Consider the following 21,024-nt stretch of genomic DNA (forward strand, 5'->3'; position numbering starts at 1 on the left):
TCCCCTCGCCTGACGCCCACAGGCAGCTCAGGGCTTAACCAGGCCACCCCCCCTCGAGTGACGCCACGTGCCGCTACGCAACGGCTCCCTGCCTCCGACGGCCCAACCGCCCGCTCTCGCGCCCCTGCTTCCCGCGCGCTCGCTGCCGAGGAGGGCGGGGAGTAGAAGGGCGCGAAAGCCCGCGCAGGCGCGAGGGGGCATGTGTCTGGGTGCGGAGGGGCCCCTCGCCGTTCCGCGTGGGCTCTGTGCGAGGCACGCTGCACCTCGTGACGTCAGCGCGTAGCGTCACGCCGGTGGGACGTACAAAAGTGTAAGTTTCAATTTTTTTTTTTTTTTCCTGCCAACGGAAAAAATTTGCTAGGGCCGCGTCCGCGTGCTGGAGCCGGGGAGGGGCGGCCGTGCCCCCGCCCCCATACAGCGAGCCCGCCGCGGGGAGAGGGGAGCCTGCGCAGGTGTGCGGCGCGCGGGGCCAGGAGAGCGAGCCACGGGGCCGGGGGGTTGCATGTGTCGGGGGCACGAGTGCGACTGACAAGGGGGGGAGGGGCAGGCGCGACACCCCCTATTGGGGGCTGGGGCCGATGACAGCCCGGCTGGCTGCGGGGGGGCGGGCTCCCCCGCACTCTGGAGGCCCCTGAGCTGCACATGTGCAGTCGGCGCCCCCCCCGCAGTGTCTCCGCAGAGCGGCGCTGTGTGGGGGCAGGCGGGCGGGAGGGGACGGCGGGAGCCTGCTCGCTGCCGCCGGCTGCTCAGGTGCGGGCGCCGCTCCGCATGTGGGAGGTGCTGCCGCGGCGGAGGATGGGGTTGGGCGGGAGGGGGTGCGGGATTCTCCGGGGGGGGGGGGGCGTCGGTGCGCCCGGCCTCTGTGTGTGTCAGCCAAGCCCGGAGTCTGGCGCGCTCTGTCGCTGGGCCGGCGGTCGGGCCCCGGCCGGGGGCAGGAGCGGGGTGGTGGTTTGTGGGGCTGTTGGGGCCGCGAGTCTGTGAGGAGCCGCGTCCTCCCAGGCAGCTGTGGCCCGGCTGCCTGCGCCCGCCGCCGGGTACCGCGGCTGGCCCCCAAAGGCCTAGTGTTGAGCGAACCTGACAGATCCGGTATAGAGCCTTTTCCCCCAAGACCCGGCCTGTGTGGCAACGTTGCAGGGGGCGCAGTTGGACCGTGACCGGCCCGGAGTGGGCTTAGGTTGCCAGCCCCTGCCGCCTGCTGGGCTCCCCTATGTATGTTTGGGGTGGGGAAGGCCCTGGGGGTAGGCTGCGAATTGTGACAGCTTCCCCGAGCTGCAGGGTGGGTCGTTCCCCTGGGGGGTTGTGAGGCTGAGCTCCCACAGTAAGTTGATGACGTTAGAAAACTTTTAAAATATTGCCAGCCACGTTCTGAAGTAGAGGAGTGTCTGCATGTTAATAAATTACATTTTAGGGACTTTTGCCCTTCACTGTGATAGCTGTTGTTGTCTTGACTTTCTTTGTAGAAAATAGCATCCATCCCTGTTTCCTTCTGTGGGTAGCAGTCATTTAAGAGACCTGATTTCTAGGCATTGGTAACATGGCAAAAGATGTAAGTATGCTTGTTTTGTCATATGTGCACGTATGAATAATAGACTATTTCCATGATTTTTCTGGTACAAACAAAGGAGGCCATACCCCACTTGTCATTAGGGCTAGGAGGACCTTTTTGGGTCTTATTTAAAATAGAATTTCAGTGCACCTGTCTGTTTTCACACAGGATGTTTGGAATATAATAATGAGCTCTTGTGCTATAAAAGGCTTAAGATTTGACAGAGCTACAGACATTTGTTCTGTATAACAAAACAAAAAAGCCACCATCTTGCAGAAAAGCATTTGTTATGCAGCATTTTGTATACTTGTAGTAGAGATTGTGAAAACTGTTTTTCACTGTTTTGCTGGGCTTTTAAAAAATAAAATAATGAAGTTAATATTCAGTTTGAGGATTGTCAAGTACCTTAATTGTTACCTATTTTACTGTCAGTGTTGCCCTGCCCTGTCCTGCCATTTGACTATGTTTAGGAAGTACCATATTTTTAAGGGGGAGATGCTCCTATAGTTACCATGCCCGTTCTTGCTTCTGTTCTGAGACAGACAAAATAAACCTAGTTAATGCCAGTAGCATTTGGGGTGTGGCACTTAATTTTTCCCCACAGAATACATCATATTTTAAGCCACAAACCCAGGGGTGAGTGGTAATAAAAGAGAGTCTATTTATTTACTGAACTATTTTTAAGTTTGCATTTTTAATATTTCTATAGCAGAAAATACTGGCTTACGTTTAAACCTGCTTTTAAATATAAACTATCTGTTCACTGTCAGTCTTCATTTAATATCATTAGACTGTCATACTAACATTACATTGCTAGTAAAGTATGCTGATATTTTGATTTGTATATTGATAAGTGTTGTCGTATTTTTCTGAAAAACAAAATTTAAAACAAGTTTTAAATTTGGTGTAAAGTTTGATGGGAGAAGGTATTGCAATCTTCTGAACAGTGAGGTGCAGATAGAAATTAAGTAGCGTGTGGTTTAATTAATTATGATTGTAGAGAATTGACATGGCTGAGGGGGGCGGAAAAAGGAAAACGAACCCTAATAAAAACAGTCAAGGCTTTCCAGGAGAAGATAAAGGAAGTGAATTATGTTAAAGATAACAAGCAGTCCTGTGGCACCTTAGACTAACAAATGTATTAGGACGTGAGCTTTTGTGGGTAAAAGCCATGGAATCTCATGATCTAGCAAATTTGTTATAAAAATTAGTAAATATGTAAAATTATAAATAATATATTTAATATATATTTTATTGTAAATATTAAATAATTATATATAAAAATTAGTCTCTAAAGTGCCATGGGAATGCTTGTTTGTGAAGCTACAGCCTAACACAGCTCAGACAGTATGTTAAAGATAGCTGACAGTCTTAAGGGTCTCAAACAAGAGAGTAGGCCCATTGAAAAGATGAAATAGAAAATGGTTAACAATGACAGAGATACTGAAGTCCATTTGTTTAAATCTGTTCTAAACTATGTTCTCTGTGTACCATAGAGCTGAACTTCACTGTTGTAAATCTCCCATATAGTCACTATATGCTGAGAAATTTCTCCCACCAGCATAATTTAAACCACCCTCAGTGAGTGCCACTGTGTCAGTGTATCAAAGGGGTAGCCGAGTTAGTCTGTATCTTCAAAAACAACAAGAAGCTCTGTGACACCTCATAGATTAACAGCTATTTTGGAGCATAAGCTTTTGTGGGCAAAGACCAGCTTCATCAGATGCAGTGTCAGTGCATAAGAACATAAGAATGGCCATACTGGGTCAGACCAAAGGTCCATCCAGCCCAGTATCCCGTCTGCTGACAGTGGCCAATGCCAGGTGCCCCAGAGAAGGAGAACAGAAGACAATGATCAAGTGATTTATCTCCTGCCCCTGTACTGAAGGCTAGGGCACCGTACTTTACCCCTGGCTAATAGCCACTTATGGACCTAACCTGCAAAACTTTATCGAGCTCTTTTTTTAAACCCTAATAGAGTCCTGGCCTTCACAGCCTCCTCCGCCAAGGAGTTCCACAGGTTGACTGTGCGCTGTGTGAAGAAAAATTTCCTTTTATTAGTTTTGAACCTACTACCCATCAATTTCATTTGGTGTCCCCTAGTTCTTGTATTATGGGAAAAGGTAAATAATTTTTTCTATATTCACTTTCTCCACACCATTCATGATTTGATATACCTCTATCATATTGGCCCTCAATCACCTCTTTTCCAGACTGAAAAGTTCCAGTCTCTCTAGCCTCTCCCCATATGGGACCCGTTCCAAACCCCTAATCATCTTAGTCGCCCTTTTCTGAACCTTTTCTAATGCCAATATATCTTTTTTGAGGTGAGGAGACCACATCTGCACGCAGTACTCAAGATGTGGGCGTACCATAGTTTTATATAGGGGAAGTATGATATCTTTTGTCTTATTATCGATCCATTTTTTAATAATTCCTAACATCCTATTTGCTTTACTAACTGCCGCTGCACACTGCGTGGATGTCTTCAGAGAACTATCCACTATAACTCCAAGATCCCTTTCCTGATCTGTCGTAGCTAAGTTTGACCCCACAATGTTGTATGTGTATGTGCAACAGCAGTCTGTCCACACCAATGCTTTCATCAGTGAAACTTATGTCAGTCAGGAATATGGGTTTTTTTCATTCCCCTGACAAATTTTGCTAATCAAAAAAAAAATGTGGGTGAATTTAGAAAATTAGGAAATGAGGAAGAACTTGATTAGTGTTGAAGAGCATGCAAGCAGAGTACCTGGGGTACATTAGTGTAAGACAGACATCCAATTCAGATGGTATGGAGTATAAGCAGAATAATTTGCAAAAACTTAGTGTGTATTTTAGTGATAATACCACACCAGTAGCCTAATTGCCATTTCCAGTTTTCAAAAAGAAGTGTGAACGTCATAATTACTGTTCAAAGCCTAACTTCTTTCCTTACTGAAATAATGGACAAATTACAAGAGGAAAAGCTTCCCTAATTTTTAGGCTCTTATCATGCAGAGACTTGCACATTCTTCACCTTGTATATTAATAATCCTATGGACTTCAGTAGAACTGCTCATGCGTGTAAATGCATATATACATAATTACAAAATAGTTAAGCAGAGGAAGTAGAGAGAAAATAATTTGTGTTTTACTAAAACATTTGATCAATCTTTCAAAAAATCTTTATTTGAAGATCTTAGTGTCATGTTCACAATCTGTCAGACAGTCTTCAGCCTACAACTGATAATGGCTATGTCTACACTAGCCCCAAACTTTGAAATGGCCATGCAAATGACCATTTCGAAGTTTACTAATGAAGCGCTGAAATACATATTCAGCGCCTCATTAGCATGCGGGCAGCTGCAGCACTTCGAAATTGACGCAGCTAGGCGCCGTGCGGCTCATCCCGATGGGGCTCCTTTTCGAAAGGACCCCACCTACTTCGAAGTCCCCTTATTCCGGGAATAAGGGGACTTCGAAGTAGGCAAGGTCCTTTCAAAAAGGAGCCACATGGCAGCGAGACACGTCAATTTTGAAGTGCCGCAGCTGCCCGCATGCTAATGAGGCGCTGAATATGTATTTCAGCGCTTCATTAGTAAACTTCGAAATGGGTATTTGCATGGCCATTTCGAAGTTTGGGGCTAGTGTAGACACGGCCAATAAGTGGCAAAATGCTGAGTTTGGGAAAAGTACTAATGAATTTTTTTCTCATGGCAAAGGCCCAAAAGCTATTGCTAAGTCTGTGGTAGCTCCAGGCATAATTAACATGGTCATTGATGAAGACAGAGTAAAAAGTACATGTAATGGGGTTTACCACCCCTGCACTATCTGGGGAGGTGGGGGCCCGGCTTGCTGGGTGGAAAAGGCTACTTCCCTACAGCCGTGCTGGGCATGCTCCAAGGGACTTTAGAAGACACTGGCTATTCTCTTTCTCGCTCTTCCCCCCCCCCCGCCCAAGTCCCCCTGAGTTCGTTGGATGAGGGAGAGATAGCATGCTTCCAAAGGCATTGCCTTCCTGCTGAAGATGTCAGCTACAGAACATCATAAGAAGGCAAAATGGAGGAGATTGTTGTTGGCGGGGGGCCATGGCTGCGTTCAGTTTGGCCATGATATCTATACTCCGGGGTGTTAAGAGTGTCCTCATGGCTGCTGGTATCTGGCATAGCAAAAGGGGAAAGGTGTACTTAGAGGACCTAGCCTTTGAAGGGATGGAGGGCTTTATCAATAGAGAGAATAAAGCACTATGGTCAGTTGAAGATTCAGATGCAAGACTGCAGCTATATACCAGTTCCCTGTTGGAAGCTATAAATACCAGTCCCAGCAGAGGGCATTTAATTGGGGTGTCAACTCTGAGTATAAGATTGTTCCAAGAAAGACCTCACTACTGCAGTGACATTGAACTGCTGTCACATGCTGTTCCAGAAGCAGCATGTTTGATGGGAGTGTCAAGAGTCATACCAGAGCCAATTGAAAGCCTGTGAGGTTTGGAAGCAATCTTTCCCCTATTCACTAGTTTTTGTTGGTCATGAGGTGACAATGATCAACATCGTTGCTAAGCCCACCCATTTCCATTTTTCTTTATGGGTCTTTCTTATGAGATCCTGTTATGCAAAGAAGTGCTTTTTCTAGGAGCTGTAATGGAGGTGTCTCCAGAGTACAGAGGAGGAGTCTTCTTCATGCAGTATTACCTTCTTTGAGTGATTGCTATTCTGTAACTGGTGTTCTTCGAGATGTGTTGCTCATGTCCATTCCAAGTTGGGTGTGTGCGCTGGTGCATTTCCAGTTGCTGGTAGGAGACTGGTAGGAGAGAAAATAGCAAAATAGAGATGATGGATTTCAGGAAGGCAGATTTTGGTAAACTCAGAGAGCTGGTAGGTAAGATCCCATAGGAGGAAAAACTGAGGGGAAAAACAACTGAGGAGAGTTGGCAGTTTTTCAAAGAGACATTATTAAGGGCCCAAAAACAAGCGATTCCCCTATGTAGGAAAGATAGTAAATATGGGCAAAGACCGCCTTGGCTTAACAAGGAGATCCTGCATGATCTCAAACTAAAAAAGGAATCCTATAAAAAATGGAAACTGGGACAAATTACAAAGAATGAACACAGGCAAATAACACAGGAATGCAGGAGTACAATTAGAAGGGCTAAGGCACAAAATGAGCTCCAACTAGCTACAGGCATAAAGGGTAACAAGAAGGCCTTTTACAAATATATTAGAAACAAGAGGAAGACCAAGGACAGGGTAGGGCCATTGCTCAGTGAGGAGGGAGAAACAGTAACGGGGAACTTGGAAATGGCAGAGATGCTTAATGACTTCTTTGTTTCGGTCTTCACAGAGAAATCTGAAGGAATGCCTGACATAGTGAATGCTGGTGGAAAAGGGGTAGAGTTAGTTTTTGAAATAAAAAAAGAAGTTAAAAACCATTTGGAAAAATTAGATGTCTGCAAGTCACCAGGGCCTGATGAAATGCATCCTAGAATCCTCAAGGAGCTGATAGAAGAGGTAGCTGAGCCGTTAGCTCTCATTTTTGGAAAGTCATGGGAGACAGGAGAGATTCCAGAAGACTGGAAGAGGGCAAATATAGTGCCCATCTACAAAAAGGGGAATAAGAACAACCCAGGAAATTACAGGCCAGTAAGCTTAACTTCTGTGCCAGGAAAGATAATGGAGCAGGTAGTTAAGGAAGTCATCTGCAAGCACTTGGAAGGTAGTAAAGTGATAGGGAACAGCCAGCATGCTTTTGTAAAAAACAAATCATGTCAAACCAACCTGATAGCTTTTTTTGACACGATAACGAGACTCGTAGATAAGGGAGAAGCAGTGGATGTGGTATACCTAGACTTTAATAAAGCATTTGATACGGTCTCGCATAATATTCTTATCGACAAACTAGGCAAGTCCAACTTAAATCGCGCTGCAGTAAGGTGGGTGCATAACTGTCTGGCTAATCGCACCCAGAGAGTAGCTGTTAATGGTGCTCAATCCAGCTAGAAAAGCATAACAAGTGGGGTTCCGCAGGGGTCTGTTTTGGGTCCAGTTCTGTTCAATATCTTCATTAATGATTTGGATATTGGCATAGAAAGTACGCTTATTAAATTTGCAGATGATACCAAGCTGGGAGGGGTTGCAACTACCTTGGAGGATAGGGTCATAATTCAGAATGATCTAGATAAATTAGAGAAATGGTCTGAAGTAAACAGGGTGAAGTTTAATAAAGATAAATGTAAGGTGCTGCACTTAGGAAGGAATAATCTGTTTCACACATACAGAGTGGGAAAAGACTGTCTAGGAAGGAGTACAGCAGAAGGGGATCTAGGGGTTCTAGTAGATCACAAGTTAAATATGAGTCAACAGCGTGATGCTGTTGCAAAAAAAGCAAACGTGATTCTGGGATGCATTAGCAGGTGTGTTGTGAACAAGACACGAGAAATCATTCTACCGCTCTACTCTGCGCTGGTTAGGCCTCAGCTGGAATATTGTGTCCAGTTCTGGGCACCCCAATTCAAGAAAGATGTGGAGAAATTAGAGAAGGTCCAGAGAAGAGCAACTAGAATGATAAAAGGTCTGGAGAACATGACTTATGAAGAAAGGCTGAAAGAATTGGGCTTGTTTAGCTTGGAAAAAAGAAGATTGAGGGGGGACATGATAGCGGTTTTCAGATATCTTAAAGGGTGTCATAAGGAGGAGGGAGAAAACTTGTTCTTCTTGGCCTCTGAGGAGAGAACAAGAGGCAATGGACTTAAACTGCAGCAAGGGAAGTTTAGGTTGGACATTAGGAAAAAGTTCCTAACTGTCAGGGTGGTCAAGTACTGGAATAAGTTGCCAAGGGAGGTTGTGGAATCTCCCTCGCTGGAGATATGTAAGAACAGATTAGATAGATATCTATCAGGGATGGTGTAGATAGTGGTTGGTCCTGCCGTCGGGGCAGGGGACTGGACTCGATGGCCTCTCGAGGCCCCTTCCGGTCCTAGTGTTCTATGATTCTATGATTCCCTAGTCAATAGCCATAGGGTCAGTGTGGCACCCCCTGGAGTGGCGCCTGTATGGCGGCCCATATATGCAATGCCCAACCCTCCCCAGATCAGTTCCTTCTTGCTGCACTGTCAGTTGTTGGAGCTCTCTCACTTGTGTGTTCCCTGGTAGCTTTTACTTGTTGTCATTTGATAGTGTAAATAGATGTAAATAGTTCAGGTAGTCACCTCTTTGTTGTATGTAGTTCTACTTAACAGGTACTGAGCCGACATGGGACTCGAACCCCTCTCAGCACTTCAGCGCTGGGGATGCCCGGCAATCCGGGTTTTAAAACCTGCTTAAAATGTGGCAAACAAATGCCTAAGAGTGACCCACATAAGACTTGTCTGAGCTGCTTCAGTGAGGCTCACCTCTGAGAACACTGCTCTATATGCAAGGCCTTCAAGCCTAGAACTTTGAAGGACAGGGCACAATGGCTGAAGATTTTACTGATGGAGGCAACCTTGTGTCTGTACATTTCCCCGGCGGGAGGTCAGAGTGGTGCCTCATTGGCGCAGAGTGCTCTGACACTGTTGGTGCCATCAGAGGGCTCCCAGGACCAGGACTTGGCACCTGGTGCTTCACGATGCCATAGGAGTCAATCCCTGGTGCCTCACAAGGAAAAGAGGCGAGACCAGGGCTAAGCATGGAAAGCCCTCTAAGGTGTCCACCAGATCGCATCATGACCGGGGTCACAAAGTGCAGGTGTCGATACGAGTATGAGGTGAGGCCCGCGCTCTGAGGCTGCCCTCAGGCTTTCAGTATGGTGCAGGGCCTCTTTCAGATAATGATGCTGGTTCTGACACCATGCTGGGAGTCCTCGTCGCCACAGGAGCATGCACCTTAGGTGCAGGCACCAGGACAGTCAGCAGGGGCACCAGCATGGTTCCTGACACCAATTCAGCACCCGCAAACACTTACCCCCTTCGGTGCCCCGTATCACACAATACAAGGCACGCAGGAGCTGGCAAACATCATGGGTCCCATCGCACTCCCATAGTTGTTGGAGTCAGACTCTTTTTGCTCCAGCTCGGCTCAGAGCAGGAGCATGAGGTTGTCTTGGCGCAGTGTTCATCAGCACCGGTCTTGGCCCCCTACAGTGGGGGGGTGGCAGACCTTCCCCCCCCCAGGGCACCCCCCCAGTGGCTTTTTTGGATCCCATGGGCAGCCTGTGAGACACAGGGGCAGCCTGTGGGACTCCCTACTAGGGCGCCTGGCACTCCCCAGGTACTGAGGTCGGCACCGGCAGCTTCACTGGGAGCACCTCTGTGAGAGCAGGATCAGGAGCTGATGGCACAGGAGGTGCCCTCGGCAACTTCTGCACCAATGCCAGCACCATTGCAGTCGGCACCGACCCAAATTTGGGCACCGCCCCTGCAGGCGCCAGGAACTACAGTGTCATTGGCGTCGGCACTGGCAGGCCTGGTGCTGTCCCAGGTGCCAAGCTACTCTAGCATGATGGCACCATGGTCTACATCGTTATGGAATGTTCCACCCCAGGCACCAAGCATAGCACCACAGACCACGGTGCCGGGGCCTCAAACAGGGGAGCTTGAACCCCCAGCAGGCAGTCTCTGAGGGTGCTGGGTTGTCGTCATCATCCTCTCCAGAAAAGGCATTGGTGGGGTCCTCAGCATCCCCGTTAGTGGAGGATGGAAGGGTATACCAGCAGTTACTGAGAAGGGTGGCCCAGGGCAGGTAGAGGAGGTCAGGGATGTAACTGACCCAGTTACAGACATTTTATGAGCGTCTGGCCCCATGAGGGTGGCACTGCCCATTATTAAGACAGTTACCAACACAGCAAAGACAGTGTGGTAGAGCCCCACCTCAGCCTACTCACGGCCAGAAGGGACGAGTGCTAGTACTTTGTCCCGGCCCAGGACAACGAACACCTTTTTACTCACCCTCCCCCTGATTCCCTGGTAGTGGATGTGGCTAACTACAGTGAGACACAAGGGTTTCAAGGCCCTTCCCCTGAAAACAGAGAGGCCAAATGCCTGGACTCGTATGGCAGAAAGGTTTATTCAACCAGTGGGCTTCACTTAAGGATCGCTAACCAGCAGGCTCTGGTTAGTAGACATGCATATAACACAGCCCATTCCTTGTCCTGCTTCTCGGAACTGGTCCCACCAGAGAGCAGGATGGAGTTTAATGCTGTGGTGGACGAGCAGAGGCTCGTATTCAGAGGAGCACTGGATGCAGCAGATGTGGCTGCCAGGGTTATGGCCTCTGGTATACCCCTGAGAAGGGGAGCATGGCTACAGGTCTCTGGGCTCTGCTGCGAGGTCTGACAAACTATACAGGACCTTCCCTTTGAGGGGTCTCTCCATTTTCTGAAAAAACAAATAAGACTTCACAGTCTGAAGGACTCAAGGGCCACCCTAGGTTCGCTGGGTCTACACACACCTGTGACTCAGAGATGGCACTTTACCTGGAGACCCCAGTTTAGATGATTCCTGCGACAGCCCTGGGACACCAGTAGGAGACGTTAGCGCCACCAGACCCAGGGCCAGAGTCACCAAAAACCTCCACCAGAGTCTAAACAACAGTTTTGAGAAGACGAGTGGGATCAATACCCTAGCCACTACCTGAGTTCAGCTCAACTTTTATTTTCATCCCACTTATCCCCTTCTACGATGCATGGTGCAGCATAACGTCTGACCAGTGGGTCCTCCATGCAGTAGAAAGGGGATGTGCTATCCAATTTGCTTCTTACCCCCTTCCCACCCTCCCTCCCTGTCCCTCTTCAGGGACCTCTCACAAGACGTTGCTCAGGCAGGAGGTACAGTCCCTCCTGCAAAGGGGAGGTTATAGAATAGATTCTCCAACAATGCTGGGGGCAAGGGTTTTCTTCCCATTACTTCCTAATCCTGAAAGCAAAAGTGGGATTAAGGCCCATTTTGGACCTGCGAAACCTAAACAAGTTTGTGGAAGAAGATAAGGTTTTGTATGATATCCCTGGGCCTAATTATTCCAATGCTGGAATGAGGGGACTGATTTTCCACTCAATTTACAGGATGTGTATTTCCACATAGTAATTTATCCACCCCACAGGAGGTTCCTCCATTTTGTGGTAGGGAAGGACCATAGGTTCACAGTCCTCCCATTTGGTCTCTCCTCAGCCCGAAGGGTCTTCACCAAATGCATGGCAGTGGTGGCACCATTCCTGGACAGACAAGGGGTGCACCTCTTTCCCTACCTGGACAACTGGCTAATCTGGGGTCAGTCGCAGCGCCAGGTGACACAACACGTGCAGTTAATACGACAGACATTCGACACATTAAACCTCATAGTAAGCGAGGCAAAGTCACTGCTGACCCCAACTCAAGTCATGGAATTTGTGGGTGCCTGCCTGGAAGCGGCGCAAGCCAGGCCTTCCTGCCTCAGCAGGGTTCAAGCTATGGCATCTTGTATCCACAGAATGATCAGGTTCCCCACCACAATAGCCAGAGGATGCCTCAGGTTGTTGGGCCACATGGTGGCATGCATGCTTGTAGCCCAGTATGCCAGGTTACAGATGCATCCCTTCCAGTTGTGGCTCGCCTCAGTGTACAGGCCTGTCAGGGACAACATAGGCACGTTAGTGACAGTCCCTGCACAAGTGCTGTTGACTCTACACGGTGGTTAGACATTTGGTTGGTCTGCGTGAGAGTGCCGTTCAACCCTCCTCAACCCTCCCTCTCCCTAGTCATGGACACCTTGGACTTTGGTCGGGGAACCCAACTAGGGGAGCGCCAAACTCGGGCCCTGTGGAGCAAGGACGATGCTGAGCTCCACATAAATGTTCTGGAGCTCAGAGCCGTTTGGCTGGCGCGCAGACTGTTTCAGAGCAACTTAAAGGGGCTGTGTGTCGCAGTCAGCACAGACAAGACCACAGCGATGTATTGTATAAACAAACAAGGGGGCGCACACTCCTCTCCCATGTTTCTTGAGGCCCTCTCTCTCTGGGACTTTTGCATCCAGCACCAGGTTCTCCTGAATAAGTTTTACCTGCCAGGGGCTCTCAACTCCCTGGCGGACCAGTTCACTAGGTCCTTCATGGACCACGAGTGGTCGTTAGACTAGGAAGTGCTACATTTAATTTTCTGGAAATGGGGACGTCCCCAGTGGACCTCTTTGCCACCCACCTCAACACAAAGTGCCAGACATGCTGCTCTTACCACAACTGAAGCCCCGGCTTCTAGGCAGATGCCTTCACCATTCACTGGTTGGGCCCCCTGTTGTACATCTTCCCTCTGGTACTACTTATCCACCGAACATTACTCAAAATTCAGGCAGACCAAGTATCCGTCATTCTTGTAGCCCCAGTGTGGGCTCAACAACACCTTCTGGAGATGTCTGTCTGCGACCCAGTGGTGCTTCTGTCATGCCCAGATCTGCTGATACAGGAGAAGAGGAGACTTCAGCACTCCAGTCTCCAAATGCTGTGTCTCACAGTGTGGAAGCTCCATGGCTGAAAGCAGTGGAGCTTTCGTGCTCTGAACCTGTCAGGAAAGTATTGTTAAACAGTAGGAAGCCCTCCACAAGGGCAATGTATATGGCTAAATGGAAAAGGTTTGCTGTCTGGGCAGCTCAAAGGGGGCTGTCCCCGGGGAAGGCCCTGATACCAAGTACTCTAGACTATTTGCCCTTGAGCCAAGAAGGTTTGTCACTATCCTCACTGGAAGTGCACTTGGAAGCCATCTCAGCCTTTCACCCTGGGCCAGGGATGTTGTTCATCTTCTCGAACCCTGTGGTGAAAAGGTTCATGAAAGGAATGGGAAAAGTCAAACTGCAGATCCCACCCCCCCACTACTCCTCTCAATTTGGTACGCTCATCCCTCGCTGTACAAGCACAATTGGTTCCTAACTTTTTGCTCGTAGGCAAAAACTCGTAAGAGGGGCACTAAATTCTTATCTTATTAAGTTTGCAGATGATACCAAGTTGGGAGGGGTTGCAACTGCTTTGGAGGATAGGGTCAAAATTCAAAATGATCTGGATAAATTGGAGAAATGGTCTGAGGTAAACAGGATGAAGTTTAATAAGAACAGATGCAAGGTGCTCCACTTGGGAAGGAACAATCACTTTAACACATACAGAATGGGGAGAGACTGTCTAGGAACAGCTGCAGCAGAAAGGGATCTAAGGATTATAGTGGACCACAAGCTAAATATGAGTCAACAGTGTGATGCTGTTGCAAAAAAAGCAAACATGATCCTAGGATGCATTAACAGGTGTGTTGTGAACAAGACACGAGAAGTCATTCTTCCGCTCTACTCTGCGCTGGTTAGGCCTCAGCTAGAGTGTTGTATCCAGTTCTGGACACCGCAGTTCAAAAAAGATGTGGAGAAGCTAGAGAGGGTCCAGAAAAGAGTGACAAGAATGATTAAAGGTCTAGAGAATGTGACCTATGAAAAAGGGTTGAAAGAATTGGGCTTGTTTAGTTTGGAAAAGAGAAGATTGAGGGGAGACATGATAGCAGTTTTCAGGTATCTCAAAGGGAGTCAAAAGGAGGAAGGAGAGAACTTGTTCTTCTTGGCTTCTGAGGATAGAACAAGAGGCAACGGGCTTAAACTGCAGCAAGGGAGGTTTAGGTTGGACATTAGGAAAAAGTTCCTAACTGTCAGGGTGGTCAAACAGTGGAATAAATTGCCAAGGGAGGTTGTGGAATCTCCATCGCTGGAAACATTTAAGAACAGGTTAGATAGATAGTACTTGGTCCTGCCATTAGGGCAGGGGGCTGGACTCAATGGCCTCTCGAGGTCCCTTCCGGTCCTAGTGTTCTATGATTCTATTAAGGGATGTGTAACAGTCTCTGATTGGTTCCAAGTGCTTGGAGTGGCAGCAGATGGTGCTGCTTTTGAAAGGGAAGTGAACCTGGGGTTGTGCGGGGGTTAAAGGCTGGGGGCAGTTTGGAGACATGAGTGGGAGGGAGAGTTAAAAGATGGTGGTGGAGTGGGGGGAGGGGTTCAAGCTGCTGCAGGCTGGGTCTGTGAGACAGGAGGGTTAAGTCTGTGACAGTTTTCGGCTGAGGGGCCAGTGGGGTTAGGCTGTAGTGGTTTGGGTGTGCGGAGCAGCAGGGGATTTAAGTTTCAGCAGTTTGGGTACACAGGGGCCAGCAGGGGCTTTAGGGTGTGTGGGGGTTAGGTTGCGGCAGTTTGGGTGCACAGGGGTCAGCGGGTGTGTTTAGGTTTTGGCAGTTCGGGTGTGTGGTGGTCGATGGTGGGGGGGTTTAAGTTGCTGCACTTTGGGTCTGCGGGGTCATCGGGGGGTGGTGGGGCAGGATGTCAGACTGCGGAGGGTTGGAGCTGCGGGGCGGGGGGCAAATCTCATATTAGCAGGGGGAGTTCACTCATCCAGTGAAGAAAAGGGCAGTAAATGTGTCCCGCGTTTAAGCGAGTACTCGTAAATAAAGTACTCGTTTAACAAGGGATGAGTGTATTGTCAAAACTTATGGCGGCCCCTTTCAAACCCCTTATCACCTGCTCCCTCTTATTTTTCAGTTACAAGACCACATTCTTGGTGGCCATTACCATGGCCAGGAGGGTGTCAGAATTAAGGGCTCTGACAGTGGACCCGCTGTATATGGTGTTGCACAAGGATGAGGTCAGGTTGACACCCCACCCAGCGTTCCTGCCTAAGGTGGTCTGCCCTTTCCACGTTAACCAAGACATCACCCTACTGGTGTTCTACCCAAAACCTCATGCCTCGCCTAGGTAGCAGAGCTTACATACCTTGGATGTTCAGAGGGCCCTGGCCTTTTATATGAACAGGACCAGACCCTTCCGAAAGTCTCAACAGTTGTTTCTTGCAGTGGCGGACGGGATGAAGGGGCTCCCGGTCTCCTCTGAGTGGATCTCCTCCTGAATAGTGACCTGTATCAGGGAGTGCTACTAGCTGGTCGGGGTCTCCCCTCCCCCAGTCAGAGCTCACTCTACCAGGGCGCAGGCATCCTCTACAGCATACTGGGCCAGAGTCCCTATCCAGGACATCTGCAGAGCAGTCCCTTGTTCCTCCATACACACGTTTTCAGTGCATTACACATTGATGCAGCACACACAGGAGGATGCTGCAGTGGGCAGAGCTGTCCTACATTCCTTTCGGGGCTCCGACCCCACCTTGTAGGCATTGGCTTATATTTACCCAACTTGGAAGGCACATGAGCAATCAGTCGAAGAAGAAGAGACAGTGACCTGTTCTGTAACGGGTGTTCTTTAAGATGTGTTGCTCATGTCCATTCCAAAACCCTCCAGCCTTCCTCACGGTTGGAGTAGCCAGCAAGAAGGAACTGAGCGGGGGGCGGGTTGGGTGGTGCATATATGGGCCACCATACAGGCAGCTGTCCAGGGGGCGCTGAACCGACTCTGTGGCTACTGGCTAGGGCAAAAAGCTTCCAGCAAATGGGTATGCACCAGTGCACACACCCAGCTTGGAATGGACATGAGCAACACATCTCGAAGATCACCAGTTACAGAACAGGTAACTATCTTTTATCCTAAAGAACGCAGAGGATATTCATCCTGTCCTAGAGATGGAGAGACTTTAGTTCATCTGCTGTCTCAGCTTCAGGATGTTTCACCTCCATCGTTCCATCATCTTGTGTCCAAGACTGGTTTATGGCTGTAGTTTTTTAAAATGTGTACTTATACATAGCTTTCCACCTAGCTCACAGGAAGTTCACAGTGGGATCGAGTAACTATCAGTACTCAGTTCTATCCTTCAGACTCTAAGGCACCAAGAGTAGTCAGAGAATACTTAGTGGGTGCAGCCCATGGGAAGGACATCCATGCTTACCTTTATCTGGGGAGGGGTTGGGCCAGATGACGGTAAGCAGGGAGATGTGACCGTGAAAATATTGGCGACTACAGATTCAGTTTCTCAGCCTCACTCTTCAACTCTCTTGCTGCTGTAGTCTCCAGTCTGGACTGCTCACAAATAGTCTGCAGCATGCAAGTCACTCCCGGGGTAGGGGTGTGTGTGCGCGTGCGCGCTCGCATGTCTTTGGCTCCTGCCAACTTGAATTATCATAGGATGAACCCAGGACACCCTCAGTCCTAGATTTCCACTTCTCAACTGCCCAAATATGTCTTGTATTGCCCAGAGATTTGCAGAGATTGTTACAATAATGTGCGGAGCGTGGGCGGGGGTACATTCTATCTCATGTAGTTTGTTAGAGTGAAGTCAGCTTTATTTTTCTTGCTGGTAAGTTGCTTAAGGAAAGTTATCTGGAAAGATACTGGTACAAATTATCAATCAGTTTGTAATGGCCTGGAGGATAATAAGGCTATAAGGAATAGTTAGTATGGATTTGTCAAGAACAAATCACTCTCATCCACCTTCAAGTCGAGAAATCATATTCTTGTCCTACATTTCTGTGGTTAGATTTGCGTTTGAATAATGTTTAAAGCTAGTGTACCCAAGGTGCTGTAGTGTCCCTTGGCACCACTCATTGCCCGCCCCCCACACACATATACAAGGATCAGGATATCTGTGGCCATGAGCCAGGGCTTGATTTTTGGCATATGTTTTTTTTCCCCCACTGTTATAATCAGTAGAATCATTGTTGGTAGGCTTGATGCTAAAATTCGGTAATGTTTTTATGTAGTTGCACTGGAAGCTTTCTTGGGGGAAGGAAAATGCTGTATCTATCTGTATGGTACCGTGTAATCCTACAGCTTTCTCCATAATAATTTTGAACTTAAAATTCCATTTTTATCTTACTTGAAATACCAGCATGGTGTTAGTTTTTGTCTTTTGATTCCCTTCCTCCTCCTGCTACAAAAAGTAGTTGTTATTGGAAGGGCTCCCTTGCAGTAGTTCACATACATCACCAGCGGTTTTTCTATCTTAGCTGGCTGCTACCTTAACTCTGTTGCCCAGAGGACTGCTGTTTCAATAACTTGGCTGTTCCTTGAGGACCTGCCTTGTTCTGTCTTCTGGTTTCTAGTAGCCCCTGCAAACCTTCCCTTTGGCACAATGCTGTGAAAGCTTGTCCTCTTTTTTTTTAAATCAGCTGTTGCCAGGTGGGGCCTGGCTAACTAATCTGTTTAGCAGTTACAGTAAACTCTTTCATGTCGGGCATTCTATTATCCGGAACTCTCAAATAACTGGCATTTTAACCATAAGTAAATTTTAGTTACGTTTTCCATAAGTACCGTATGGTGAAAGTAAGTACAAATACATGCAGCAAATACAGTATAAGTTTACAGTGTACAATACTACTGTTGGTAAATAAAGTACTCGGCATACATTTTTGTTTTTCTTACTTATCTAATCTTGGTTTATGTGATGTTATCTAGTGTTGTGCTTTGCTAGGTATACCTCTCTATTATCTATAATATTTGACTACCTGGCAGCCTCCTGGTCCCTGGGTCTGCTGGATATGAAAGAGTTTGATGTAATAAGACTTGGAGTTTCTTTTGTGAGCAATAGAAGGGTAACAGTTTGCATATACTAAAAAAATCAAGAAAATAGATATGGAGATGTATGATAGTTTTACAGGTAACATTATTTTTTAAATGCCTTTTTAATTTCAATATGGTGGTAACGTTCATGGTAGAGAGAAGTGGACATTATTAAGACACCTATTTTTAAATGAAGGTTTTTCTTTTGACGTACAGCAGTTATTTAAGTTCAGGAAGTTGAGGCTTGTCAAGAGGACACCCATATGTATCCATACTTATGACGTTTATTCTTAATTCAAGGCTTATTATTTTACTAACAATTTTATAAATATCTTCTGGATAACGAAGAAATTTGTTTTTCCATTTTCCTTTTTTGTTTTCTGGTGGGAGCATCTTAGTATTTTGTGGGGAATATGTTACCAGTAGTATGTTTATTTTTTGAGTGGGGCTGTCAAACAGTTAAAAAAATCATGATTAATCATATTGTTAAGTGTTTTTGGATGTTCTCTAACTCTTCAAAGATATTTCAATTACAGTACAAAATACAAAGTGTATACTTTATATATATATTTCTGATTACCAGTATTTGCACAGTAAAAACAGTGTATTAATTTGCCTAATACAAGAATTGTAATCCGCTTTCATGAGACAGAGAACTTACAAATGTAGAATTATGTACATAAAGTAACTGTATTCAAATGTAAAGCTTGAGAGCCCACAAGTCTACTCAGTTGTACTTCTTGTCTGTTCAGAGAAGCGAGTTTGTTTATAGTTCTAGGAAATAATGCCCATTTCTTGTTTAGTGTCATCTGACAATAAAAGCAGGTGTGATGTAGCCAGTATTGCAAAATATTTAGGTATGAGTTGTGTTAGATTTCATATGTTCCTTAGTGATTCAACCGCCTTTCCAGTGGACATTTGTCCATGCTGCTAAGGGATTGTGCTTGATAACCATCCGAAGCTGCGAGGATTGATGCATGTTTATTTTCATAATATGCCATATGCCACCAGCAAATAGTTGAAGAAAACTTTTGGTGATTCAGGTTCTGTAGTTTCCTCGATAGTGTTGCTCTTTTAAGACTTCTGAAAGTATGCTCTGTACCTTGTTGCTCAGATTTTTTAGAAGACGTTTCAGATTCTTAAACCTTGGGTTAAGTGTTCTGTCTTCTAGAAATCTCACATGGATACCTTCTTTGCACTTTATCAGATCTGCAGTGAAAATGTTAACATGAACATAATTTTCAAGGTTGTCACCCAAGACTGCTATAATATGAAATATATTGCAGAGTGTGGGTAAAACACAGAATAGAAGATGTGCAATTAACACTTTTTTTTTTTTAAATGAGCATCATCAGTATGGAAACTTGTGCTTCAGCTACTATTTGAGAGGACAAAGGGGCATATGAATGTTTAGTTTATGGGATATGTAAATACCATGCAGTGACTGCAACGAAAGTGCCATGTGAACATCTGTTCTCGCTTTTAGGTGACATTGTAAATAAGTGGGCAACATTTTTATTTCTCATAGGTGTAAAGAAACTTGTTTTGTTTTAGCAGTTGGCTGAACAAGAAGTAGGACTGAGTGAATTTTTAGGCTGTAAGGTAGGGGTCAGCAATCTTTCTGAGATGGAGTGCTGAAATTTGACCTTTTTAATCTCTATGTATGACCTGAGTGCCAGAGATACTTTTTTAATGTCAGTAGTAGCCTTGCTTAAAACAGTTTCATTAATAAATTAAGATGCAGAGCTTTACCATTTAGGTGGTAGTTGGTAGCATTCACTGGTCTTGTTTAATCCACAGGTAACATGGCTTTAAGTAAGCTGCCGACTGCATGGGGGGAGGCAGGGTGGGGCTGAGCTCCCACTTATTGGTACCCCTTCACAGGGGCTGCTGAGCCCTGCTCCAGAGTTTTACAATGTTGTTGTGTTTTTGCATACAGTACAGTTACTTAACAATCAATATTTATAAGTCGCAAGTTCATAACTGAGATTGCACCACATTATTTTTATAATTAAATTGACGTACTGTTTCTCTTGTTTATCATTTCACAGTTCAAATTTATGATTGATATAAAGTGAACCCCGTACACTTTGTATTCTGTGTTGTAACAGAATGTAGAATATATTTAAAATATCAGTGATATTTTGTTTAGCAGTGCCGTTAAAACTGATTGTGATTTAATTTTTTTAGTTAAGTGTGAGTTATCTGATTAATCAAGAGCACTAATTTTAAGTATTTTAAATAACATCTTTTTCACAAAACTTTTATTTACTTCAGTTTTCATATTTTACTAGACATTTTTGGTGGAGATAATATCGTTATTGAGTTGGAAATTTTAATTTGGAAACCTGGATTGGAGAAAACTTAATTACAATAGATCTTTTAATATCTGTCTGTTAACTATTGTAAATGTACATATTTTGTTTTCGTTACTAGGCTGGACTAATTGAAGCCAACGGAGAGCTTAAGGTTTTTATAGACCAAAACCTTAGTCCTGGAAAAGGTAAGAAAATACTTTATCGGAAGAGGATAATTTTGCATTTTGGCCTTAAGAGTTATTTGAGTGTATTGCAGGCAATAAAAGGCTTTGGCAAATGCTTCCTCAACACAGTTTTTTTGTTATAAAACTTTTCTTACACTTCATTTTGATAACACTAACAAACAAATTCTGCACATTTACTATGGCTACAGTTGTGTGAAATTCATAAGTGTATCGTCGGGCGTTCCATAGATGGCCAGTCATTAGTGTAGTTGCTTTGGTGTAGACACACAAAGGTGGTGTAAGCCATAGAGTGCACTTGTGCAATCATCAGTTGGACAAAAGGGATTAGTACAAATCAGTTTAAATTGTGTTTATCTATCTAGGCTAATGGTTTGCGAACCAGTATGCCTAACAGTAGAGGTTGGCAGCCAATATTTACCCAAGAGATTTTTCAAAGTTACAGCCAAGGCTTAAGATAGAGTTCTTTAATTATGGATTTTCCTGACTAGATAATTCATTAAGGTAATAGCTGAGTCTTCTCTACTGAGGTGATCTGAACTTTTTTGTGCTTTTATAGGCTATAGAATTGTTTTTTGTGTGATATATGATCTCTG

At 45.9% G+C, this 21,024-nt stretch overlaps 1 protein-coding gene across 3 annotated transcripts in view; it reads left to right on the forward strand.

The window, feature by feature from the left end:
- The first annotated feature begins 274 nt into the window (after positions 1 to 274).
- Positions 275 to 21,024, forward strand: part of TFDP1 (transcription factor Dp-1) — a 137,604-nt gene continuing 116,854 nt past the window's right edge. For 2 of the 3 annotated variants that reach the window (XM_074990860.1, XM_074990879.1), the window contains exons 1-3: positions 348 to 452; positions 1,461 to 1,546; positions 20,365 to 20,431. In XM_074990860.1, the coding sequence (XP_074846961.1) occupies positions 1,535 to 1,546; positions 20,365 to 20,431 (79 nt within the window). In that variant the 5' untranslated portion in view covers positions 348 to 452; positions 1,461 to 1,534. Of the gene's footprint in view, positions 311 to 347; positions 453 to 1,460; positions 1,547 to 20,364; positions 20,432 to 21,024 lie in introns of those variants that run through there. The other variant, XM_074990869.1, reaches the window with a different exon arrangement.

This window comes from Carettochelys insculpta, chromosome 1, assembly GCF_033958435.1.
Source record: "Carettochelys insculpta isolate YL-2023 chromosome 1, ASM3395843v1, whole genome shotgun sequence".
Lineage (NCBI taxonomy): Eukaryota > Metazoa > Chordata > Testudines > Carettochelyidae > Carettochelys > Carettochelys insculpta.